Source organism: Apium graveolens, chromosome 7, assembly GCF_009905375.1.
Source record: "Apium graveolens cultivar Ventura chromosome 7, ASM990537v1, whole genome shotgun sequence".
Lineage (NCBI taxonomy): Eukaryota > Viridiplantae > Streptophyta > Magnoliopsida > Apiales > Apiaceae > Apium > Apium graveolens.
This window is the reverse complement of record NC_133653.1, coordinates 269,846,176-269,869,286: the sequence shown is the minus strand read 5'-3', so window position 1 is coordinate 269,869,286 and position 23,111 is coordinate 269,846,176. Positions and strand designations below refer to the sequence as shown.

At 33.6% G+C, this 23,111-nt stretch overlaps 2 protein-coding genes across 2 annotated transcripts; one reads left to right on the top strand and one right to left on the bottom strand.

Moving 5' to 3' along the window:
- The first annotated feature begins 10,677 nt into the window (after positions 1-10,677).
- Positions 10,678-13,528, top strand: LOC141673383 (protein NRT1/ PTR FAMILY 4.4-like). Its single transcript, XM_074480129.1, has 5 exons — positions 10,678-10,866; positions 11,072-11,289; positions 11,395-11,841; positions 12,028-12,170; positions 12,437-13,528. The coding sequence occupies exons 1-5, from the start codon at positions 10,740-10,742 to the stop codon at positions 13,317-13,319; spliced, it is 1,818 nt and encodes a 605-aa protein (XP_074336230.1). The 5' UTR covers positions 10,678-10,739; the 3' UTR covers positions 13,320-13,528.
- Positions 13,529-14,253: 725 nt separating this feature from the next.
- LOC141673382 (conserved oligomeric Golgi complex subunit 6) lies at positions 14,254-22,527 on the bottom strand. The gene is made up of 11 exons (XM_074480128.1): positions 22,213-22,527; positions 20,749-20,801; positions 19,908-20,055; positions 19,699-19,806; positions 19,070-19,137; positions 18,334-18,457; positions 18,099-18,245; positions 17,711-17,974; positions 17,334-17,618; positions 16,406-16,552; positions 14,254-15,144 (listed from the first exon to the last, which is right to left on the bottom strand). Exons 1-11 carry the CDS (start codon positions 22,426-22,428, stop codon positions 14,641-14,643), a joined length of 2,064 nt encoding a protein of 687 aa, XP_074336229.1. The 5' UTR covers positions 22,429-22,527; the 3' UTR covers positions 14,254-14,640.
- Positions 22,528-23,111: the final 584 nt, after the last annotated feature.

The following is a 23,111-nucleotide window of genomic DNA, read 5'->3' as shown; positions in this document are numbered from 1 at the left end:
CAAGAGATTTTGCAAGGTATTTAGCGAGGTCTTCTGGTGTCATCAGTATTCGAAGTTGGTCTAGTGTAGCCTGAAAATTTATTACTTGTTGGCTCAACGTGAATCGTTCTATCTGCATGAGTATATCGTATCACCAGCAAACACTAGATGCTTTAGTTTATGGTATCGATTAACCTTTAAGTCGTTACATATTGCCCAAAATCTGAGCCTAGGGGACTAAGAAAAAAAGAAGAAAGAAGTAATGGTACATAGTGTTTTCCAGTATCTTCCAGGATGCCTGAGGCTGCTGAAGCATAACTGACTCCTCCACTGAGTCTGTCCCCGGTTGTTGCTGGATCTGCGAAGGGCGGAGGCACTGTGATCCCTAGCATCTCTCCTGCAATTAAAGTTGTTATGGTAACTTATAATACATTCACCTACTATCTGCACTTTCATCTTCTTCTTTTTTGCAAATGTTAGCACTACTCTTTCTTAATGAATATGAGATAGCTCAAGTGGTAAGATCTTATCTCTTGTCGTCCCACATTCTGGGCTCGATTCTTGCTCACCCCCGAGATTTGTTAGAACAGATTCAAGTGAGTCGTTTAAATTATTTGTTATGGTAACACGACGTCTTGTTCTGACTATGACTCCCCAACTGTTAGCTTCCTAACAATAATCAATAATGTAGCAATGGCACCAGCACCAAATTCACTGATATTGATAAACACTGTCATATAGTATTAGTTGGTTGCCTTCAGTTCTTCTCTCAGTTAGATGAGGTTGAGGGTTCGAAACTTGGTGGAGACGTGTGTGTTAGCGTATAACTTGTAAGTTTGTGTCGGGCTAAGGGTTCCTCCCAAGACCCTGCCTGGACATAAATTAGTTCATTTACAAGCATGAAAGCTTCATTTGGAAGGTTAGCTAGCTAATAACTTAATCTTACCCATAAAATCGACGACAGTTTTGCCGTTACAGAATCTTCCAGTAGGAAATCCGGAGAAGGAATCACAGCCATAAGGATAGTAATTCGCTTTAGCAATGGAATTGATAAAATTGTTATTGCCAGTATCCACGATTGAATCTCCAAACACAAACATTGCTGGAACCTGTGAAGCTTCTGCAACGAAATCATCCATTGAGCACCGGAGAATCAGCATCAGCAGCATCACCAGCACACGTCTATGGCAATCCCCAACCATCTTTCTGTTTCTTAGTTCTTGAATTGTGAACTTTGTTCAAGTGAACCGCTTGATATAATGTTTGTAAAGATGGAACAAAGGTTGTTATGAAATTATGGAGATAGGTCATGGCATGTCATATGTAAGTAAAGTAGTTTGGGTTTCGAATTCATCCATCAAACGGTTAAGGTTCAAACAGAAGACAATAATTTATGAAGCTCTTTTCATAAAAATTCCTAGTACATTTGCCTTTTCTGTATTCTCAATCTTCTCCATCTTATTCTCTTTTTTTTTAAGGTGGAATACGGAAATTTAAATACTCACACATTCGCACAACAAATTTTCCGAAAACATTTAACATCCCGAGAAAATCACCATACTGTTTTTTACATTAACAACTTTCACAAAATCTAAGCATCCTTAAAAAACCAACAAATGGATTTTATATATCTAGTAATATGTTTTTTTGTACATTGCAAGTAGTATGTCAAGTTGCAGCATTGTCTAATTTCAAAAGGAACTGATTATGACATGAGATAAGTTATACTCTGTGGGTTCTTGGATGTACGGAAACTTCTGTCAAAGTAAAATTGTAACTTTTATTCTAAAGAGTAGCAGTAAATCTATATGTAAACAACAAGAATTTAAACAGAAGCAAACTATATGTTTATGTTACTATTAAGTTGTCTGTCGGGAGATAACTTATGTGGTTAAAAATTTATCATATATTGTCCCAAGTCATGGGTTCAACTCTCGCTCACCCCACCCCCGAGAATTTTTTAAGAACAGATACTTATTTGTAAAGTTATAAATCATATTTGTCAAAAAAAAAATGTATATAGGTATTTACATGGAAAACCTAAGAACTTTATGTGAACGTTTGAACTATGAGATTTCAACCTGTTTAACAAAAATGGGAATGAAATTTCAATCCAAAAATGTATTATAACGATTCTCATTCCATTAACCAAGTTGAAATCCCATGATCTAAATGGCAAATGTTTACTTGAATCACCACCTAGTCACAACTTAAAGTAATTTAGATTGCAGACAGTCAGACATCATGAACCATGGGAAACAACAAAGAAAGACCTAAACATGTAATTGGTTAGTGTCTATAACCCACAGAACTGAAGGTTTATCAACATACGAGAGCACAAGACATCATAAAAATTTGCAATTCAAGATCTTACTTCTCCTTGCATTATCACAAGGGCCTCTTGTTGTTTGTGTAATTTCTGCTAATGGTGTAATTTCAAAGGTAAAACTTCAAAAATTGTCATCTGGGGAAACTTATACTTATACTGCAAATAATCTGTTCAGTAACACTAATGACAGCAGCAGGCAGCAGCTAAAATGAAAACCCATTTCTTAAACTATTATCATATTTAGTTTAGGCCCAATAAGAGTAGCCCAGGATGAAGAGCGTCCGCACACGGGGCAACATCCCCACCATCCGGGGCCACGTTGGCCCATCACAGCCATCCACGTGTTTCTCAATCCAGAACTCACCAACGGTCCAGATCCTATGTACAAACCCCTAAATCCTAATAGCAAGCCGATAAAACGCTGATCAAAAGGTGTATTGGGGGTTACTGAAACTTTACCACCTGCTCACCTATACACACACCACACCACTACTATCTGTTTAATTCCTATCTTATCCTTTCTTCTCCAATACCTTATCTTACTCTCACACCGGAGGTATCGCGGGGACGTCATCCCCCTCCGGTTTTGTTTTGCAGGAGCCTATCCCACAACTATACCACAAACACTGTCATCCCTGCACAAATGAAGGTTAACACTCTATTTCTTTAAAACCCTTGAACACGTAATTACTAATAAAAGGATAAAGGGGGAATTCTGTCGAGTTTTTTCTTTTGATGCAGAATCACAGTTACGACTAAACATTTTTCAGTCTATCCTTATATAAAGGAAAATATTAAATCCAGAGCTGTTTTTTAAGTTCCAGAGCAAATAAGTTGTATAAAGACAAAACTGCCCTCCCTGGATGTACGTCGACAATCACTGAAAAAATTAATTCGAGGGTAATATAGTCTTTTCATAATATATTTGCTCTAGAAATTAGAAAACGGCTCTGGATTTAACATTTCCCTATATAAACATCAAAGAATATTGAAAAGCAACTGCTATTAGTGCTAATCAACTCAAAGTCACCAGTGTCAATATTAGTCTCCAACAAGCTCCAGAACAAATTAAAAAGTCTCGGACCAGATCAACTAAAGTTTAACAGGACAGGTTCCAAGTCTGAGAAATTTACTAGCAAGACTAAGATCACAACAAATTCAACTTATGAAGAAATAAACTGTACTAAGGAAAATACTGTCCGAAAAGAGATGCCTTCATAACTTGAAATGCCCCTTAAACCTCATAGTTAGGTTATCAAACACGTGAAATTAACATAACAACCACAAAACAAACATAAAGTAGAAACATTATATTTCTGAAAGAAAAACAGCCCTAAAGAGGTGTAATAAGGCGAGTCTACTATGAGGAGTGAGGACTGAATAGGTACTTATAATTATTTTATTACTTGCTAATCAGATAATTTGTTTTGCTCAGCTATGGTGCAATTACGTACTTTTCCTGCTTTCCTTTCGTGTATACTCAATTGACAAATGTGCCGAGTCTGAAAGTGAGTATACTCAATTTGCTAATCCGCACAATCATCCCAATCGGCTAATCTGCTGAAATGATCTCGATTATCCAAACTAATTTGTACAAATATGTAGATTAGCCAATTGAGTATACACATTTTCAGACTTTTACATGTTAGCCGATTGAATATCTACATTTTCATATTAGCCACGAAAAGATACCTTAGTAATTTGAAATGCACTTTGAACATCGTATTCATTTTAATCAAACACTAAAATTCACATAATAACATTTCAAAATATCAAAACCACAACAAATAATAAATTAGTCAACATACTCCCTCCGTACCAAATTACAAGTTTCTTTGAATTTTTAGGCGTATTTTAAGATGAATAAGTCCGGTCAGTAATGACACGTCTATTATCTATTTCTAACTCTAGCAAACGAGCTATTTCTCGGCAACTTAGACAACTTATGCCTATGTTTCTCCCGCATTTCACTCGAAAACTCAGGGTCCTTACAAAAGGCCTTCTAGTGGTGATCTTGTATGTTTCGTTTCTCTGACACTGCTGACAAATAATGTGCTAAGTTCAGGGAGGACGATGGTGACGTCAGATCGGAGGATGGTGACGTCAGATCGGAATATGGTGACGTCATCCTGGAGGAGAGTTTTAGCAGGGTGTTCATGATTGGGATTGAGATTGGGGAAGACCTGGAAGTTGGGTAGGGTTGATTTCAATTAGGAGGGATGAAAGTTCTGGGCCGGGCTTTGATTGATTTTTACTGGGCTGGACTTGAAAGGAATATTTGGGCTTTCTATTTCATAGTTTGGGCTCAAATTTTATCAATTCAAGATTCATTAGAAAAATAGATTTGTTTTTTGGGGAAATAATTAGAAAAATATATATTATTTGTTAGTTGCTCATTCGAAATTTATTAAAAAAGTGATTCCTAGTTAGTAGTTATCCCTCTGTCCCATTCAATTATATACATTATTTTTTGACACGCTTTTCAATACTCGTTTAAACTATAATTTCATAATTATTTTTTAAAATATTTTTTTCTGAATAAAAGTTTTATGTTTAAACTTTTATTCACAAAAAAAACAAAAAATATTATAAAACTATACGTTATAGAAGTCTCAAAATACATACAAACAGTGCACATATAGAATCCGTTGGGACGGAGGTAGTATTATAGTTGAGAGCATGTCTTGAGATTTATTAAAAAGAATGCATGTCTCCAAATTTAAGAAAAACTCATACTTATAGCGTATTTTAGCTTTAGCGATGAAATTTTTTCTTTGATTAAAAAAAATGTGTAACTAACAGCATCTCCTAATGTTAGGTAAAACATGATAAATCGAAAATTATATAAAATTTTAGCTAAGGAGAAGGGTGAAACTTCAATGATATTATATATAATTATAATATCATAATTATATTTAAGAAATTTAGTGGTTGGTCAAATTTAGACAACCAATTGTAATTATGTATATTCTTTGTTAAAGAGAAATCTATATATTATAAATTGTTGGATAACCCTTTCCTAAAGTTTGGTATCCATATTCTGGTTCGGATATGATTTTTAATTTTAATTTGACTCAGTGGACTATCCATTTTTAGGTTTGATATCCATATTAGGTTTATGAAAGATCCATGTACTTATTATGATCCATTTTAATTATTATGACCCATTTTAATTATAGAAACTTTATAATACAATTTTAAATATGAATTATGTTATTTATGATAATTTTTTTTTTGAAAACCACTTATGATAAGCTTTTAATACAAATTTGAAGTAAAATTTAAATTTTAACAGATATATTTATAGAAATAATCTCATAAAATATATAATATAAAAATAACATATGTGACGAAAGTAGTTCTTAAATAAATTTATCATAATATGTAGATGTAATACACTTATTATATAGATAATTTAATATTTCATAATCATATTATTTAATTTAAATTATAAATTTATTTATTTATTTATTTATTTTATTAAATAATTTTTGAAATTCCCGTGTGCAAAGCACGGGCTATAAACTAGTATGATTGAAATACTCCAAATTTTACATAATATCTAAATATTGACACAACGTTAGGGATGACAGTTTTACCCGACCCGTTCCGACCCGATTGGGTCTACCCGAACTCGATTTTTTGGATTTGGATCTTATTTTTAGACCCGAAAAAGTTTTAATCTGGATCTGGATATGGATTTTAGGTGTTCCGAACCGAGATCCGACCCGAAACCCGAAACCCGATCCAGACCCGATAAAATATATATATATATATATATATATATATATATATATATATATATATATATATGAAGTGTGTATATATATACATATTATATGAAGTATGTATGTATATATATATTATATAGATATATATGTTATATTGTATTGTATATTATATATATAACATACAATATATATATGTATATATATTGAAATATTTTGAATTATTAAATTTGTATATTAACATTTTACTTAATTTTATATATACGCTACATAATTTACATTCATGTTATCGATATTGTGTTTTTCTTAAATATTACACATTAAATAATTAAAACGAGTGATCGTAAACAATTAAATTAGGAATGTTTCACACGTCTATTGTGCTAAATAAAACATGTGAAGTTTTTTTACATTCCTAAATTTAAAATAAATAAATTAATATTCATGTTTTTGATAGGAAGATAATTTTTTGTTTTTATTTAATTTTTTATTTTTTAAGTATCCAAATTAGATCCGAAACCGAACCGAAACCTGAAAAAACCCTACGATTCGGATCTGGATCTTCATTTGAGATATCCGGACCCAAACCCGCACCGAACCCGAATATAATGGATCAAATCTGGATCTTCAGAAACCCGACCCAATCTGATCCATTGTCATCCCCACACAACGTAGACTCTGCATATAATTTAGCCGAGAATTTTGTAATATTAGATATGCTCTGACAACACGAAAGGGGGCTTATTAAATTTGTTTAACCTAGTTCAGTTGAATTTTGAGTTACCTCCTTAACTAAATTTCCTTTCTTCCAATCATTTTTCTTTGCAGCCTTATATAAAATGATTAAGTTTAGAAATGGTCTCGACCACAAAACAAGCATTTCCTTCCCATTGTCAAATGTTTTTTATTTTCTCCATCTTTTACCCAAGTCAATATTAATAATCATAATATACACACCAATTATGCTCCGTAACTTCGTTTATTTGCCCTACAATCCTTCCGATCCCATCATCATAAGTTGGTTGCTTACGTTCAACTTTAATTTAGCAATTAAACACAAACCGAAAGACATTAATTATCAAAAAACATAAAACACCGAACACATTATTATAATCTATGTTATCTTTGTGACAAGAACAAAAAATTAAAGATTCAAATACTCCAGTACTCCTTCCCTCCGTATGTTAGATTGTCACGTATTTTAAAACTCTTATCTACTAAAATTATATTAATTATTTTAAAATCTTTTTTTTTGAATTAATATTAAAAGTTTAACATTTAATTAAAAAAAGAAAAAAAATTCAAACTAAATTATCAAACTATACCAAATAAGTGTATTAAAATACGTATTGAAATTTTTGTTTCAAATGTTAATAATCTATTGAAAATTACGGCTCATGTGTTAGAGTAGTTGGACACACGATAAAACATTTGTTAGAGTAAGGTCACGAAATCTTGTACCATTCAAAACTCTCTCTTAATTACGATTCATTTATTATGATTGATCGGTATTCTAAAAATTCCCGATTTTTAAAAAAATCTCCGATTAATTCACTACAAAGTATTCGATCGATTCGATCTTTGAAATCCGATTTATTTTTACGAAATTTTCTTTATTGCAGTATATATAATTATTTATTAAAATTAAAATACTATATTACTTTAAAAATGAATATTTATAGAAATTATGATATAATAAATATATATTTGTTAATAAATAACTAATATAATCATAATAATATATTAAATATAATTTAATATTATAATACATTCGATTTTTACTCCGATTAATCCTTCCGATTAATTCCCAATTTTTAATTAATTCTAAATCGGTAGTTCGACTGATCTTCCCCTATTCCTGATTTTTACAACACGACCGTTCATAAACCGAGTTATGATATTTTGACAAATAGTTGACTAATCTAAAATTTTAAGGTGTTTACGCGAAATTCTCCGCATAGTTCGGTAATGCTAAACAACAAGAAAGCGAGAGTTCGGATCGGTAAATAAGTTTTAGCAACATGCATGAACATTTACAAAATTTCAATTTCATAATTTAAAAACATGAGCACCCATGGCTACAAGTCTACCATGCATATTAATTCTTAAGTAAGACGTTAAATATGCATTATGTGTTCCGTAATGATGTTTAAGAAACTAATAATGCTAGTTGCCGACTCGAATACTTTACTACTCCCTCCGTCCCGCTCGATAGTTTACGTACACTGTTTGCATGTATTTCGAGACTTCAATAAAATATAGTTTTATAATAGTTTTTTTTAAAAAAAAATTTGAATAAAAATTTAAACATTAAACTTTTTTTCAGAATTTTTTTTTAAAAGAAATATATTATAGAAATATACTTCAAACGAGTAATGAAAAGCATGCTGAAAAGTAACGTAAACAATCCGGTGGGACCGAGGGAGTTTTGAATAGAGACAAACGTTCTTAATTTTGCAAGTAACATTTTAATTAGTGCACTAAGAAAGTTTTGCACCATTATATATACTATAATTTAGACACTAATTTTACTGAAGATTTTGTCGGCAACAATGGAACATTTGTGCATTTTCAGCTTATCGTCAACTTAATTTTCTTGTTAATGTCAACGCTAATCGTTTAGAACTTCTGATAATGTACCTTGAAGGCTTTTTAGAATAATTAATTGGACACTAATACAGTTCATAATGATGAAACACATATGACCTACTAAAAGCACAAGTAACTAAGATTGTGTTGTATCCGTAGTTAAAACCACAGGCGTATCTGGTAAGGGGTATTAGGGATACATATGAATTCAAGATCAGAATTTTACGTTTTTTCAACATTTTAAAATTCTATGAAAATATTTTTACAAAAATTTTAAAATATAAGAGTGTCCTTCCTAAATTTATACATACTTCCGTAAAAGAAAAAAATGTTAAAACTGTTCATGATTAAAGCGAGCTCCACTGCTCCAAAGGAGCATTACGAAGGGATAGATACAACTTCAAAATCAAAATTTTACGTTTTCTCAACATTTTAAATTGTATGAAAATGTTTCTACAAAAATTTGAAAATATAAGAGTGTCCTTCCCAAATTTACATATACTTCCGTAAAAGAAAAAAATGCTAAAATCGCTCCTGATTAAAGCGAGCTGCACTTGCTCCTGAAGGAGCAGTAGGAAGGGATATTAAGGGATACATACGATTTCAAAATCAGAATTTTAGGTTTTTTCAATATCTTAAAATTGTTTGAAAATGTTTTTACAAAAACTTGAAAATATAAGAGTGTCCTTTCCAAATTTACACATACTTCCGTAATGGAAAAATGCTAAAACCGTCCTTGATTAAAGCGAGCTCCACTATTCCGGAAGGAGCATTACGAAAATTCTGATTAATTTGCAATCTCGTTTTCATTCCCGTCATCCTGAATATTGATTTTCATTCTCGTTACTCATCCAAACAGTAGTTTGCACTAGATTTGTCGAAAAATCAAGCTTACTAAACTAATGGGAGACAAATGAAAAGTAGGAAGATTTGGAATGACTATAACACAAGAAAAGCAAGTTACCATGAATCATAATGAAGGGTGGCTAAAGCAGCAAAAGATTATAGTGGGATAACCGCTCGACCCCAAAAACTTGGCTATCCAACCAATATGATCATTGTGCTTTCTTAATTCATGGCTAGTGTTTCTTACGCGACATTATTCACTGTCCTTGAAACCCTTCCATTACAGTGACTTCCCAAGTGATTTGATTTTACACGTACCCCTTACGCTCCGGTGGAAAGTGTAAGTTAAGTAAAATAATTTCACTTTTATTCTTAATCGTATTCCCGAGTTTTTAATGAAAACATGAGATGATGAATGTAAAGTTATATATTTTCACTCTAAAATGAGATGAAAGTATTTTACCTCCTTATCACTTAATTCTTTCCTAGATAAAACTCGGAAATAAGATCTTAATCACTTATCTTTTTCCATATACATCCGCAATTTCCCCCATAAACTTGTTTTTACATGGAGACCACACAAAAGTTGTAACTATGGATACATTATGTGCATCGTATCATATCGCGCTAAATTATTACGATATGATATATATAGATATATATATATATATATGATTTTTCGTAGATACATACTAAAAATGTTATTATACACGTACAGTCAAGGGATGATCTAGTAAGGGGCATGACTATAAAAAAATATTTTATATTTTTTCATCATTAAAACTTTTGAAAATATTCAAAATTATTGAGATACATTTACAAAATATAATTCATATTCCCCGAAATTTAATTTCTGAATCCGCACTTGCATACTGTCACGTGTTGCGGTAAATTAACGTGGTAGGAACTATGATATGCTTCTTTCATGAATTATGTTGCTTCTTGAGCATATGTGGAGAAAGGCACACAAATGTTATGTAGATGCAAATGCAACTATGCAAGATTTGTCTTGACACTAAAAAAATCTTGTTTATTTCTTAAAACTGATTATGTGGTCTTAATAGCCTAAATGAGAAGCTGAATATTGGCTTTGTGGGCCAGTCCACTATTGCCAAAAGTCAACTTGCCTAAGAGGGAACCATAGTGTAATCTTGATGCCAGATTACACTATAAATACTGCCAATGCAGAAGCCATTTTGTAGCCTTATCTAAGATTCATTAATTTATAACACACACTCACACACACACAAGATTCTTTTGTCAACTAAATGATGAATGGAGAAGGTACGATGAAGAATTTCAAAGAAGAATCAGGAGAGACCTCTATTGATTGGAGAGGAAGACCCTCCAAGTCTAACAAACATGGTGGCATGTCTGCTGCTGTTTTTGTCCTTGGTACCTTTCTTAAACTATGTTACTTATACTATTTTTTCGATGTTGCAATAGTCGAGAGCTCCTCTGATAGGTTTTAGATGAGTTAGTTACTTAACATGGTATAATCCTAGGTTTTGGATGAGCTGGTTATTTAACATGGTTTATTTCTTAAGGTTTTAGATGAGTTGGTTACTGATGTAGTAACGTTTGTCGTTGATTAATGCAGGCCTGCAGGCATTTGAGATGATGGCAATTGCTGCAGTTGGGAACAATCTGATAACTTATGTTTTCAATGACATGCACTATCCATTATCCAAGGCAGCCAACATAGTAACAAACTTTGTTGGAACTGTTTTTCTCCTCTCCCTTCTTGGTGGCTTTCTTTCGGATTCTTATCTTGGTAGTTTTGCCACTATGCTCATCTTTGGATTCATCGAGCTTTCCGTAAGTCTTACTATAAATGGCTCTTGTTGTATGAATCCGAAATTATGGTACCAAGCACTAGCTAGGCTTATATCAGTAAAATGGTGTTTTTTCATGTGTTTTCAGGGTTTTATATTACTCTCAGTGCAAGCTCACTTTCCACAACTGAAGCCACCTAAGTGCAACATGTTATCATCAAGTGCATCAGCTCAGTGCGCAGAAGCAAAGGGCTACAAGGCTTTAATATTTTTTGTGGCCTTGTATTTGGTAGCTTTAGGAAGTGGATGTTTAAAACCTAACATAATCTCACTTGGAGCTGATCAATTCAGAAAAGAGGACTCCAAGCAATCCAGAAAGCTTTCCACATACTTCAATTGTGCTTATTTTGCATTTTGCATGGGCGAGCTTATCGCCCTCACGGTGCTCGTTTGGGTTCAGACACATTCGGGTATGGACGTTGGTTTTGGAGTCTCTGCAGCTGCGATGACTGTTGGACTAATTTGCTTAGTATCAGGAACTTCTCTGTATAGAAACAATCGGCCTCGAGGAAGCATTTTCACACCAATTGCACAAGTAATCATTTCAAACTATTGCCTTCAACTTGAAGCTTCTTTCTTTTTAGATTAGACTTTGGAGAATGGCACACTGAAACTTATGTAATGTTAGTTATGCAAATTTTACGTTTACACAATTTCATGTAAAAGTAATTCTCTGTTCCAATTTTTTACCAAAACTTTGTTGCATGTTCTTCTCTGAAAGGTGTTTGTAGCTGCAATCACAAAGAGAAAGCAGGTGTGTCCTTCAAATGCAGATATGCTTCACGGGAGCAAAACCATCGTTCTGCAACGCGTTTCTGTCACATCGCCAACCATCAGCACTCTTCTGCACACAGAAAAGTTCAGGTGGAGTAAAACTTACAGGCACGCGTGCACACACAAAATAAACAAATAAACATATGACCATGGTGGGACAACTCGAAATTTTGTGTTTTATAACCTTTTATCCAAGATTCTGGTTTGATCAAATGTGTTTGATTAGTAAATTTATTCTAAGAAAGGTGTGAGTGGCAAGATCATATTTGTCGATTAATGTACTATACTAGGAGGGCATCCATTATCTTGTAGGCTTTCTCCCTAAGCATATTATTCTTACTCTGAAAAATCTGCAGGTTCTTAGACAAGGCCTGCATTAAAACTGAAGATGGCAATCAGATGAAGGAAACGCCATGGAGATTATGCACGGTGTCACAAGTTGAACAAGTGAAAATACTTATCTCAGTTGTTCCTATATTTGCCTGCACCATCATCTTTAACACTATCTTGGCTCAACTGCAAACATTCTCGGTCCAACAAGGTAGTACCATGAACAAACGTCTCACGAAAAACTTCCAAATTCCACCTGCATCTCTTCAAGCAATTCCCTATATCATGCTCATATTCCTTGTCCCTCTTTACGAGACTGTTTTTGTTCCAATGGCACGTAGAATAACAGGAAGAGATTCTGGAATAACTTCTCTGCAAAGAGTTGGTATCGGACTATTTATAGCAACTTTCTCAATGGTTTCAGCTGCAATTGTAGAGAACAAGAGACGAAAATCTGCACTACTGAATGAAACTTTAACCATCTTTTGGATTGCTCCACAGTTTCTTATATTCGGTTTATCTGAGATGTTCACAGCAGTTGGACTAATTGAGTTCTTCTATAGCCAATCTTTGGAAGGAATGCAGTCATTTTTAACAGCCATGACATACTGCTCATACTCGTTCGGGTTCTATCTGAGCTCTCTATTAGTCTCCTTGGTAAACAAAATCACTTCAGGCTCTTCTGGTGGTGGCTGGCTCAGTGGCAATGACCTTAACACCGATAAGTTAGACCGTTTCTATTGGCTTCTAGCTGCTCTTAGCTTTGTAAACTTCTTCAACTATCTGTTCTGGTCGCGATGGTACTCCTACAATCCATCACTGTCCCTCACCAGTCCTCACAATCAGCCTTATGAAGTACGCGAATCCAATAAGAACAGTGTCGAAACTAAACTTGCTAATTTACCTTAAACTACATTATCATCACCATCAGATCTCAGTTGATTTTAGTTTTTCCACACATGTTGGAATTTAAGCTTGTTTAAGGAAAAAGAAATACTTGAATCACTGTCATGATAGCTTAGAATATCCAGGGACCTCTAGCACCTTTGAGCCAAGTTCTTAACTTTATTACTGTAATATTGTGATGCCTTTTCTTACTTTGGTTAATTTTTTAGTGATCAGCTGTGCAACAAAAAGAGTCCCTAGTATCTGATATTTGATATTAGAATCTGTTTGTACAAGAATGTTAGGTCTAGTTCCATGAATGGACTTTCTTGTGTTGAAAAGAATTTGTATATGCTAGTGGTAGGGTTTGTTAAACCTTTATGCTCTAAAATTACTACTTAATTTTGGACAAAAATCTCAAACCTTTTTTTGATTTGATTTCAAGGGCTGTAAATGTTCCCTGGAATATTCTACTTTTGGAATCATTTTCACCTTCAACAGCAAACATGTCTAATGCATGTTTTCTACTCTTATCTAAAACCTTTCTTTACCGGTCCTTCCATCATTTGTTGTCGAATGGTAAGGTTCGTGATTGGGGTGATGGTCGATTGTCTACTTGATATCCAGTTGATCAAGGGCCCGAATTTTGAAAAATAAGGGTAAAATTGCGTACATCAGTGTCTATACCATAGTACATTGTTGCACATCCCTTGCGCATAACCTTTTTTTACAACCTTTTTTTACAACTCATGATACCTTCCACTTCCATGTTTGCTAAAAGATTTAAAGGCTCCCCATTACCATCAGCTTTAGGCTGCATAGAATTGGCCCCATGCTCCATTATACTTTTAAAGTCAAGAACTTGTCGAGGATAGCATTTGGGAGCAGTAACGTGGTTGGTTGATAGCGCGACAAGGCTAAGGTTATGTTTTTTGTATTTGTCACTTGCAGGCATAACTATATGTTAACAATATGTTCAAGATAACCATCATGTGCAATTACAATAAGACATCATTAGTTCACCAAACAAAATAACTGGTTCGCTATTCCAAAGATGAAACATGTTACACAAACTAACGTCAATCAACTCAACTCAAAACCAAAGATGAAACATGTTCCACAAACTTTAAAAGGTATGCTGCATTATAGTTTATAGATAGTAAAGCGACCCGACCATCTGAAACATTCTTCAAATCAACTCTCTAGTGTCTCCCCGTAATCAAATGGCATAATTCCGGGCTATTATAGTTTGCTGTAACATTTCGTCTTGAGCACTCAATTACAACCATTTAGTTTCTTGCTATAACTGTTCCTCGGAAAAATTATACATTTTGTTTCGGTATATTCATATCCCTAAAATGGTCCTTATCTGGTCGGGAGGATGCCTCGCCAGTGACTTGGGTTCTGGGTACCGATTCTTGGGATCCATAATTGCCTCGTAAATAAGCTCGTAAGCTTCAGCTAGCAATCTGGACAACTGTGCACAAGCTTCGGATCTTAGTTTTGGAACTTGCATTTGTTCAAATTCTGGTAATGAACTTTCACTTCCCAAAACAAGCCCAAAGAAAGCTTTCAAGGACTCTGAAACATAGGCAGGGGATGTCTCCTCTGTCTCCGCCAATGGCAAGGTCTCGGATTTAAATGAATTACGAATGCGAACCATCTTCTCTGACAAACCACATCTACTTAAAATGGCATCAACTTCTTTTCCTACAAGATCACGGAGGTGATTATCTATCATCCCTCCAAGCTTCAGTGCGTATTTTGATGCAACGTCGTGTCCTAACAATGGCTGTTGGATGGCACATAAGCAGTTGATGAGGAAGATTTTGGAAGGCGTTTCTGTAGTCTGCACGCAATTCACTCAACTGTTATATTCTGTAATTAACGGTACCTGATTAGTTATAACGTAGGGAAATGTCACAATAGGGCGAGTTATACGTGAATAGGTGATGACAATCATATAATTATCAACCATATATGTTTTTTTCCTTCATATTTTCTAAATTTAACCATATATGTTATAATACAAAAATGAGGATAAAATATTAAGAGGTCGTGCAGGTATTGAAAAGTAATTTGGGAAAAAAATACAAGAGTTGCAAGTCAATAATCTAGCATGAGAGAGAAATTAGAATACAAAGACACTGATTTTGGCAGAATATGCATCATAATACAGAAGCTGGAAAATAATTCATATGCTTCAATGAAATGTCTCTGTTGCAGTGGTGTAAACGTAAGTGTTTTAACAAAAATCAAAAAGGAAACAAGGGCATAAGATAAACTGAACAAACAGTAGAAAAGCTATAAACAGCCCAGAGTTGACCTGCTCTTGCACATATCCAAATTGAAAGATCACCAGAGAAGCTTAATATGAACAAATATTTACCGAGTAGGGATAATTAAGTACATCACTGAATAAACTCATTGCTAAAATTAAACTGTTGAATCTATGAAGCAATTAGCACAAAATAAAACTTGGCATCGAAATAAATAACATACACCTAAATGCAGTGTCTATAATCATTCCTGGAAAGCAGCTACTGTCGGTTAACATTATTGTGAACACCTGAGCACCTATTAACTAAATTTCGTGTAAACAAATAGAAACTTAAATGACTATGAGTAGTTTTATAAACAAAGTTAACCAGGTAAATCAATAAACGTAAATTATCATGTTTTACTTTATTACACTTTAATATGTGCTCTGTATCTAGCTGTCATTTACAATCAAATTACAGTAAATTTTTAGTATTAATGATGTAATAGCTGTGTCAGAATAGTTTTTATCCTATATTAAACAAATGTCATCACCAAACACAAACAGACAGCTACCATTACATAATAAGAACCTTCCAAGTTTTGTCAAGTTTTCTTGAAAATGGATTGGCGCCAGACAACTAATCAGGCTAGTTCTAATATAATTTTTTCAAGATTGATAGAGCATAACAAAGTATACTATGCCACACAGTAGAACTGCAAACAGGAATCACATTTCAGTATAATGCAAGCATGAATGGCATTTATGATATGAAATGAAATCCGCATCCATATAAACATCATTAAGTGCAAAAATATGAAACGTCAACATAATGTAACCAGAAACATACCTGGTATGCATGAGCGGACCTACTGTGTACCAACATTGCATCAACAGAAGATTTACTGAATTGGCCTTGATCAGTACTTGTTTTACTTCGTCTTGATGACTGAATGGATCCCTTGGATTTGTGTGCCTCAGCCGCTTGCTCACACATCTACATTAATTAATTTATGTTGAGATAATTTATTGTGAATATTTGTCATATGTAGATGTTTTTATCTTACGCGTTCTAATGAAAAATGCAACTTGACATATAAATTTGAATTGGAGTTCTGTTAAAAACAACTTTAGGTACAAGGTTAAACTCACTCCAGGAAAAGGAGAAATATCATATAACCATTAAGGTGACGGCATGCTTGATCAATATGTATCCTCTAGGCTTAATAGAAGCATTACATACTATTGTATTCTCTTATGTATTCTTTTCATCTTATTCAGTATGAAGGTGAAGGGAATTTAAACATTTTTTTTGTCAGGAGGGAGTTTAAACTTTTTTTTTTATCAGGGAGTTTAAACGTTGAATGACACTACATATCCTATGATAATTTTTCATACGAAGACTAAAAGTTGGCACTAATACAAATCTGGATTCAGACAAGTTAACCATTTAATAAGGAATTAGGTTTTATAGACTTAGATCCGTGTGTGTAACAATTAAAAGCATGTGGTTGTTCCATCAATTTCTTTTGTCTGTGCTAGTGAAGTTCAGGGTAAAGTATTCTGCTAATCTGGCACCAATTTATCAGATGTAACAAAGAAGAGTAAAACCCTTAACCGACTGTTGTGCAGAAGGATTATGAATGTACTCTGGATAAGGAAATTATATATAACAAAACATTTGTGCTTCTATTTTATCCATCAAACTCTTCATATAAGTCAAATCAGCCAATCAAGTGTAATATGATAAGAATTATTAAGTATCTCATAAAACAAACCTTAATAATTGGATCCAGTAAAGCAGATATTACTGGATCAAATTCAGGCTTCTTTGCTGATGCAGGAACCATCATGCTGTCATGTATCTCTATTATTTCAAGCAGAATAGATACACCATCCCTAACAGCGGGTGGTGGAGAAAGATCAACAGAAACCAGGGGAGGATATCTAATAAGTTTCTCTCCTCGAGCTTTTAGAATGTCAAAATATGTTTTCTGTGCAGCATCCTTAAGTGCCCATACAGTTTCACAGAGAGCTGTCTCTCTACCTAGTAGGTCCGATATCTGTTACAAAATTAAACAATTAAAGTTAAGATGTAGAGATACTCTAAGAACGTGTTAGTGATAAATCCGGAGCATATGATTGTAATACTTACAGTATAGCTGTAGAACTCCAATGTGTTACTGAGTTTGTACGAAATTATAAGATTTGGCTGTGACTGAAGAACTTGTTCAACTCTCACTTTAAAAGGCCGGCAAACTCCTTCAAATATCCTGTCTAGTACGAATGTTAAATCAAGTTCAGTTTTTCCTGAATCAGTCTCCGACTTCGTAGAAAATCGCCGTGCAGTTGGTCCGGTATCAACTGTTGCATCAGGATCAAGCAATACAAAGACTAGTTCTCTTTCTGATGCCAAGGCCTGCATCGAGTACAAGAGACATTATTAACGTATAATTATACACTCTTGCACTTAATTTGATAGCAACATTACAAACATATAAAGAAGTAGAAGAAAAGAGAACCTAAACTAATTTTCACCAAACCTGATGAAGCCAACCAAGCATATCGCCTACATATCTTAAAGGATCATGTGCATGCACTTCGATTGGTCTGGGCATTCCACCAGGTCCTCCACGAGTAAGGGCGCTTATAAACCTTCTGAACAATGCGTTATGTCTCATATTTGCTACCTATATATTTGCACATAAGTTAAAGGAGATATAGCAACAAAAAAAAGCTGGAGGAGATATCAACTGTAACTTAAAATATAATAGATACCTCTTCTGCACAATATTTAAAAAGCACAGGCCTCTCTTTGAGGCAACGAACAGCTGTTTTTAAAAGGTCACCAACTTCGGGATTGTCAGTGTCACCCAATCTCCGGCATTCATTTTGAACCCACCTAGATATAGTGAGAGTAATGAAGCCAATACTTGTGTGACCACAAAAGAATGAAGACTAATCATTGCTCATATGTCAAAGGAGAGGTACAAAAATACAGCTAGTGACAGCTGAGAAAAGATGAAAATACTTGAGCAATTTGGGATCTCGCAGGACATGAGTATACACAATCAGTGAACAATTAATCTGTTAAGTATAAGGCATTAGCATTGTGTGGCTGCAGAAAAGGAAAGTTGCATTTTCTTAAATAGCCCTTTTCTTTCTACCACTTATCCTTTATACAATTTATACATACCACCTCCCAATACAAGAGACTGATATGTGATTACCACCTACAGACCCATAGAATCAGAAACTAATGAACTGAGAAGCTCACAGTATTTAATGATTGAGGTAAGGATCTAAATTAATTTAGAAGAATGAAAGAGTAATAAATTAAAAAACAATTTAAAGTAATTGCTGCACCCGCTTTTGCAACATATTCGTAAAATAACAATTTTACATTCTGTTTTGTAGTAGGGCTCCAAACAACGGAATATTGATGGAAAGGAAGAGTAAGGAAGGTTCAATATGCTTCATAGTTCAAGGCATATGCTATTTAGGTAAATTTCACCTGCAAAGGCGCTCATAGGCTCCTTCTTGGTGCACTGCCATCATATCCATAAGCTCCAATCCTGCACGCTGTCAATGTTCTTAAAGTGAGAAGCAATAAGCTAGGCCAACTGGTTTTCAATTAACATATTGCAAATGGGAGGAAGGAATATACTTATAGATTATATGCCTAAAATCAGTTATAGCATTCGAATCTTACCACTTATCTCTTACAACTACATTTTTGCGAATACAGTTAACACATTTTTTAAATTTAAAGCATCTAGGTACTCTAATATAGCATTAAAGTGTGAGATTGCGATTCAGGTATTCAAGTAACTGATAATTTAACAAGTGTATCTCATAAAACTCTGGCACCCACGTTTTATGCATCCGTTTTCCATGCTTTCAACCCTTAACATCATGTAGTTTTGTCATTGCCCTTTAGTATAAACATCCACAGCAAATTTTTTACATCAATTTTACAAATAATGGATTCCAAATTTGAGTGGGGTGCTTGACAAAGTATACAACTATGTAAAAATTTATTTTTAACATCTACATGCAAATGAATTGTCAAGAATAGGACATAGTATGGTGAAAAACAACACTTGAGACTGATAGCGAGAGCCAATAAGTGAGTGCAGTCACCTGGTGATGTGTTCTGAGCAGTACTTTGCAGTTTGCATGGATCTCTTGGACATGAGAAAGTGCCTTAAAAAAATTCTCGGTCAACTCTTCTTCCCTTAGTGCATTTATCTATAGGATACAAAACAAGACATTTGATAAGTTGAGTCCACCCTAGGCTTTCTCTGAAGACGATAACCAAGTTTATACAAAGTAAATGATTAAGCTATCACCTCCTCGCTGGAAAGCTGATAATCACGTAGGAAACTTTCCACGATCTCTTGCCTCTGCGTAGTGATTTCAAGGTCATGCTTGAGCCTCTCTGTGGTACTAATAATATCACCAGTTGTAGCATTACAACTGCTCAGAGCCTTTGAAATACTGAAAGGTTCAGCTTCTCATCTCAGTAGATATTCAAATAGATTAATCAAGTGAAACATAGTTCTTTTAGAACAACGGCTATTAAAGTAAAGAGGGCAACAAAGCGGGAGGGGCATCATAGAGTCTAAGTGCGCTAAAATTTGAATTTTTTATTGATAATCAAACATATACATGCAATAACTAAATAATTTACACAATTTGGAAGAAATTTACATTGTTAAAGAAATATGATAATACTTATAAAAGAAATAATAAGAATGATAATAAATAATAATAGGGTTCTTTAACTGTAAAAAACAATAACATGTATGATTTTCAATTTTTAACAAGCAGGCAGATAAATTTGAGTGCAATTAATTAGAAGCCAAGAATAGCACTAACGACAGTATAAAGATATATTACAGCAATAAAACTTACCACTTTTTTGTTGTGAAAGGAACGATTTTACAGGCTACATCTTTTAACAACCCTAATGGTCTAATTTTCTGAATCTATTTAACTTCTTTGGTATGTAAAAAGTTGCCTACTCTTCGAATCATTTAAAGGCATTATCATATCATACAAAGAGAAATTATTATTTAATTATAAGGATTCCGATTGCAGACTAGGTGTTTTCCTAATTGCCTCTTATCTAAAAAATAACAATTTATAATCCTTTGTATAAATCAAATCAGATAAGAAGCAAAAACTTACTTATCACAACACTCGGTAATAGCATTAATCTCTTCCTCCACCCGATCCAAAGCCTTCGATTAACAACAAAAAAACAATCAATTACTTATAAACACACACATTTATATTGTTGAAATTAGAACTCAAATTGCTATTACGAGAAAGAGACTAAAAATGAGTACTCTAAACCAGTAATTTATATAGCTGAAACTGTTGATTCAGATGCAAATCGTGTGACTGTAGATCGGTATGCATATCACAATCACTCATTTGCATCCAAATCACCAATTTCACACAAATCATCATTTCTCACGTATTCTCATTAGCACAAGCCAAAATATATAAACAATATGTCTTTCCTGGCAAATTATACAAATAAATATAATTGTGTGTGTAGTGTTTGTACAATGTACATATAGGTAAATTCAATCACCAATTCACCATCACTCATTCGCACCAAAAGTTGCCACATTTCTCATTTTAAATAGTTCCAATTCAAGCATACACATGTGCGGTATAGTGTGTATGTGTAAATGAACTCGAAGTCAGTAATTTGCATCTAAGCATCCAAATCAACAGTTTCATTCTCCTACACGAATCACCAGTTCACAACTCTCATATTATAATGCTCTGATTCAATCATATGTGTGCGAGCGTATTCGCATTTACTAATTCTCATAATCCAAATCAACCAATTCACCTAAATAAAACATCAGTTCTCAATTCTAATTTTAAACCGTTTTAATTCAAGCATATGTAAAAAAATGTTGTGTGTGTGTATTCGAATAATCTAAATCAACAGTTTCACATAAACCAAAAACTAGTTCTCAATTCTCATTTTCAAACCATTTTAATTCAAGCATATATGTGTTTGTGTGTGTGTATTCGCATTTGCTAACTCGCATACTCCAAATCAAAGGATTCACCTAAACGAAACACTAATTCTCAGTTCTCATTTTTAAATTGTTCTAATTCAAGCATATATATAAAAATATATAAATGTTTCGTGTAGTGTGTGTACATTTAACGTAATCACAATCCCTCATCCACATCCACATCCACATCCACATCTAAATCACCATCAGCTAAAAAATCACCTACCACATTTCTCGCACTTCAAATTAAATCATTCTAAACTAAACTCCCCATGTATACACACATGTAATTACGTTTCACCTACACGAAACACCAGTTCTCAATTCTCACTTTAAATCATTCTAAATATCGCGCTCGTGCGCTCGTGTGTATATGCAAATGTAATTGTGATCACTCATTCGCATCGAAACGAGACACCAGTTCACACAACAATTCACATTACAAATCATTCTAAATATCGCGCTCGTGTGCTCGTGTGTGTATATACAAATGTAATTGTGATCACTCATTCGCATCGAAACGAAACACCAGTTCACACAACAACTCACATTACAAATCATTCTAATCCAAACAAAAGCCTAAAAAACACACAGAAACTTGTAATTTGACCTGTTGAGCGGTGGACGAAGCGAGGAGAAAGTCGCGATTGATATCGAGAGCGCGATTCTCGATAGTAGATCGGAGATTTCTCCGAGCAACAGGTGAATTATCAGTGTAAAATGAGGAGAGTGTGTTGAGAGACGCAAGTAGATCCGGCGTGTCAGTACGAGTTTCCAGAACTTTCTTCAGCTTCCTTGATAGTCCCGGCGCTAACACCGTCGTCATTGTTGTGTTAAATATAGACACAATGTTTTGTATGTATTGAATTGAATTGAATTGAATACCAGTGATTGCTTCCGGTGAGATCTTGGATTTGGGGTTTTGATTGTGATCTATCTTTTATACTGCTGATAATTAAAATAAAAATAAAAATAATCAAATTTACCGCTATATAATTAATGAAATATCAAATTTATCACCGATTAATTCGGGGAGCCATTTTTCACAAAAAATATTAATTTACGACGATAAATTTGAGATATATTTAACATATAACTGACTTGAAAAGTGACCGATTTGACACTCACTTACTTGAAAGTGGTCAGATATCACGAATTTGTTGTTGATAAATTTGAAAATTTTCTAATTATACATTGGTCAACTTGATATTTAACTCAAAATAAAAGTTCTTAATATTTTATTAATGAGTTTCTTATTTGATATATTAAAAAATAAAAAAGTCTACTCTCTCCGAGAAAATATAAATAACAAAAATTTAAAGCATGTCATTTAATAAAGTGCTATTTGTTGATTATATATTTTTCAGAAATACTTGATGACACAATAAAATTAAATTTAGATAAAATATTAATTGGAAATAAAATAAGTTAGACGTGTATCTGTCTAAATACATATAGTATTTTTTGAAAAATAGCTAAGTTCAAAAATAATTTTGTAAAAAAATATTA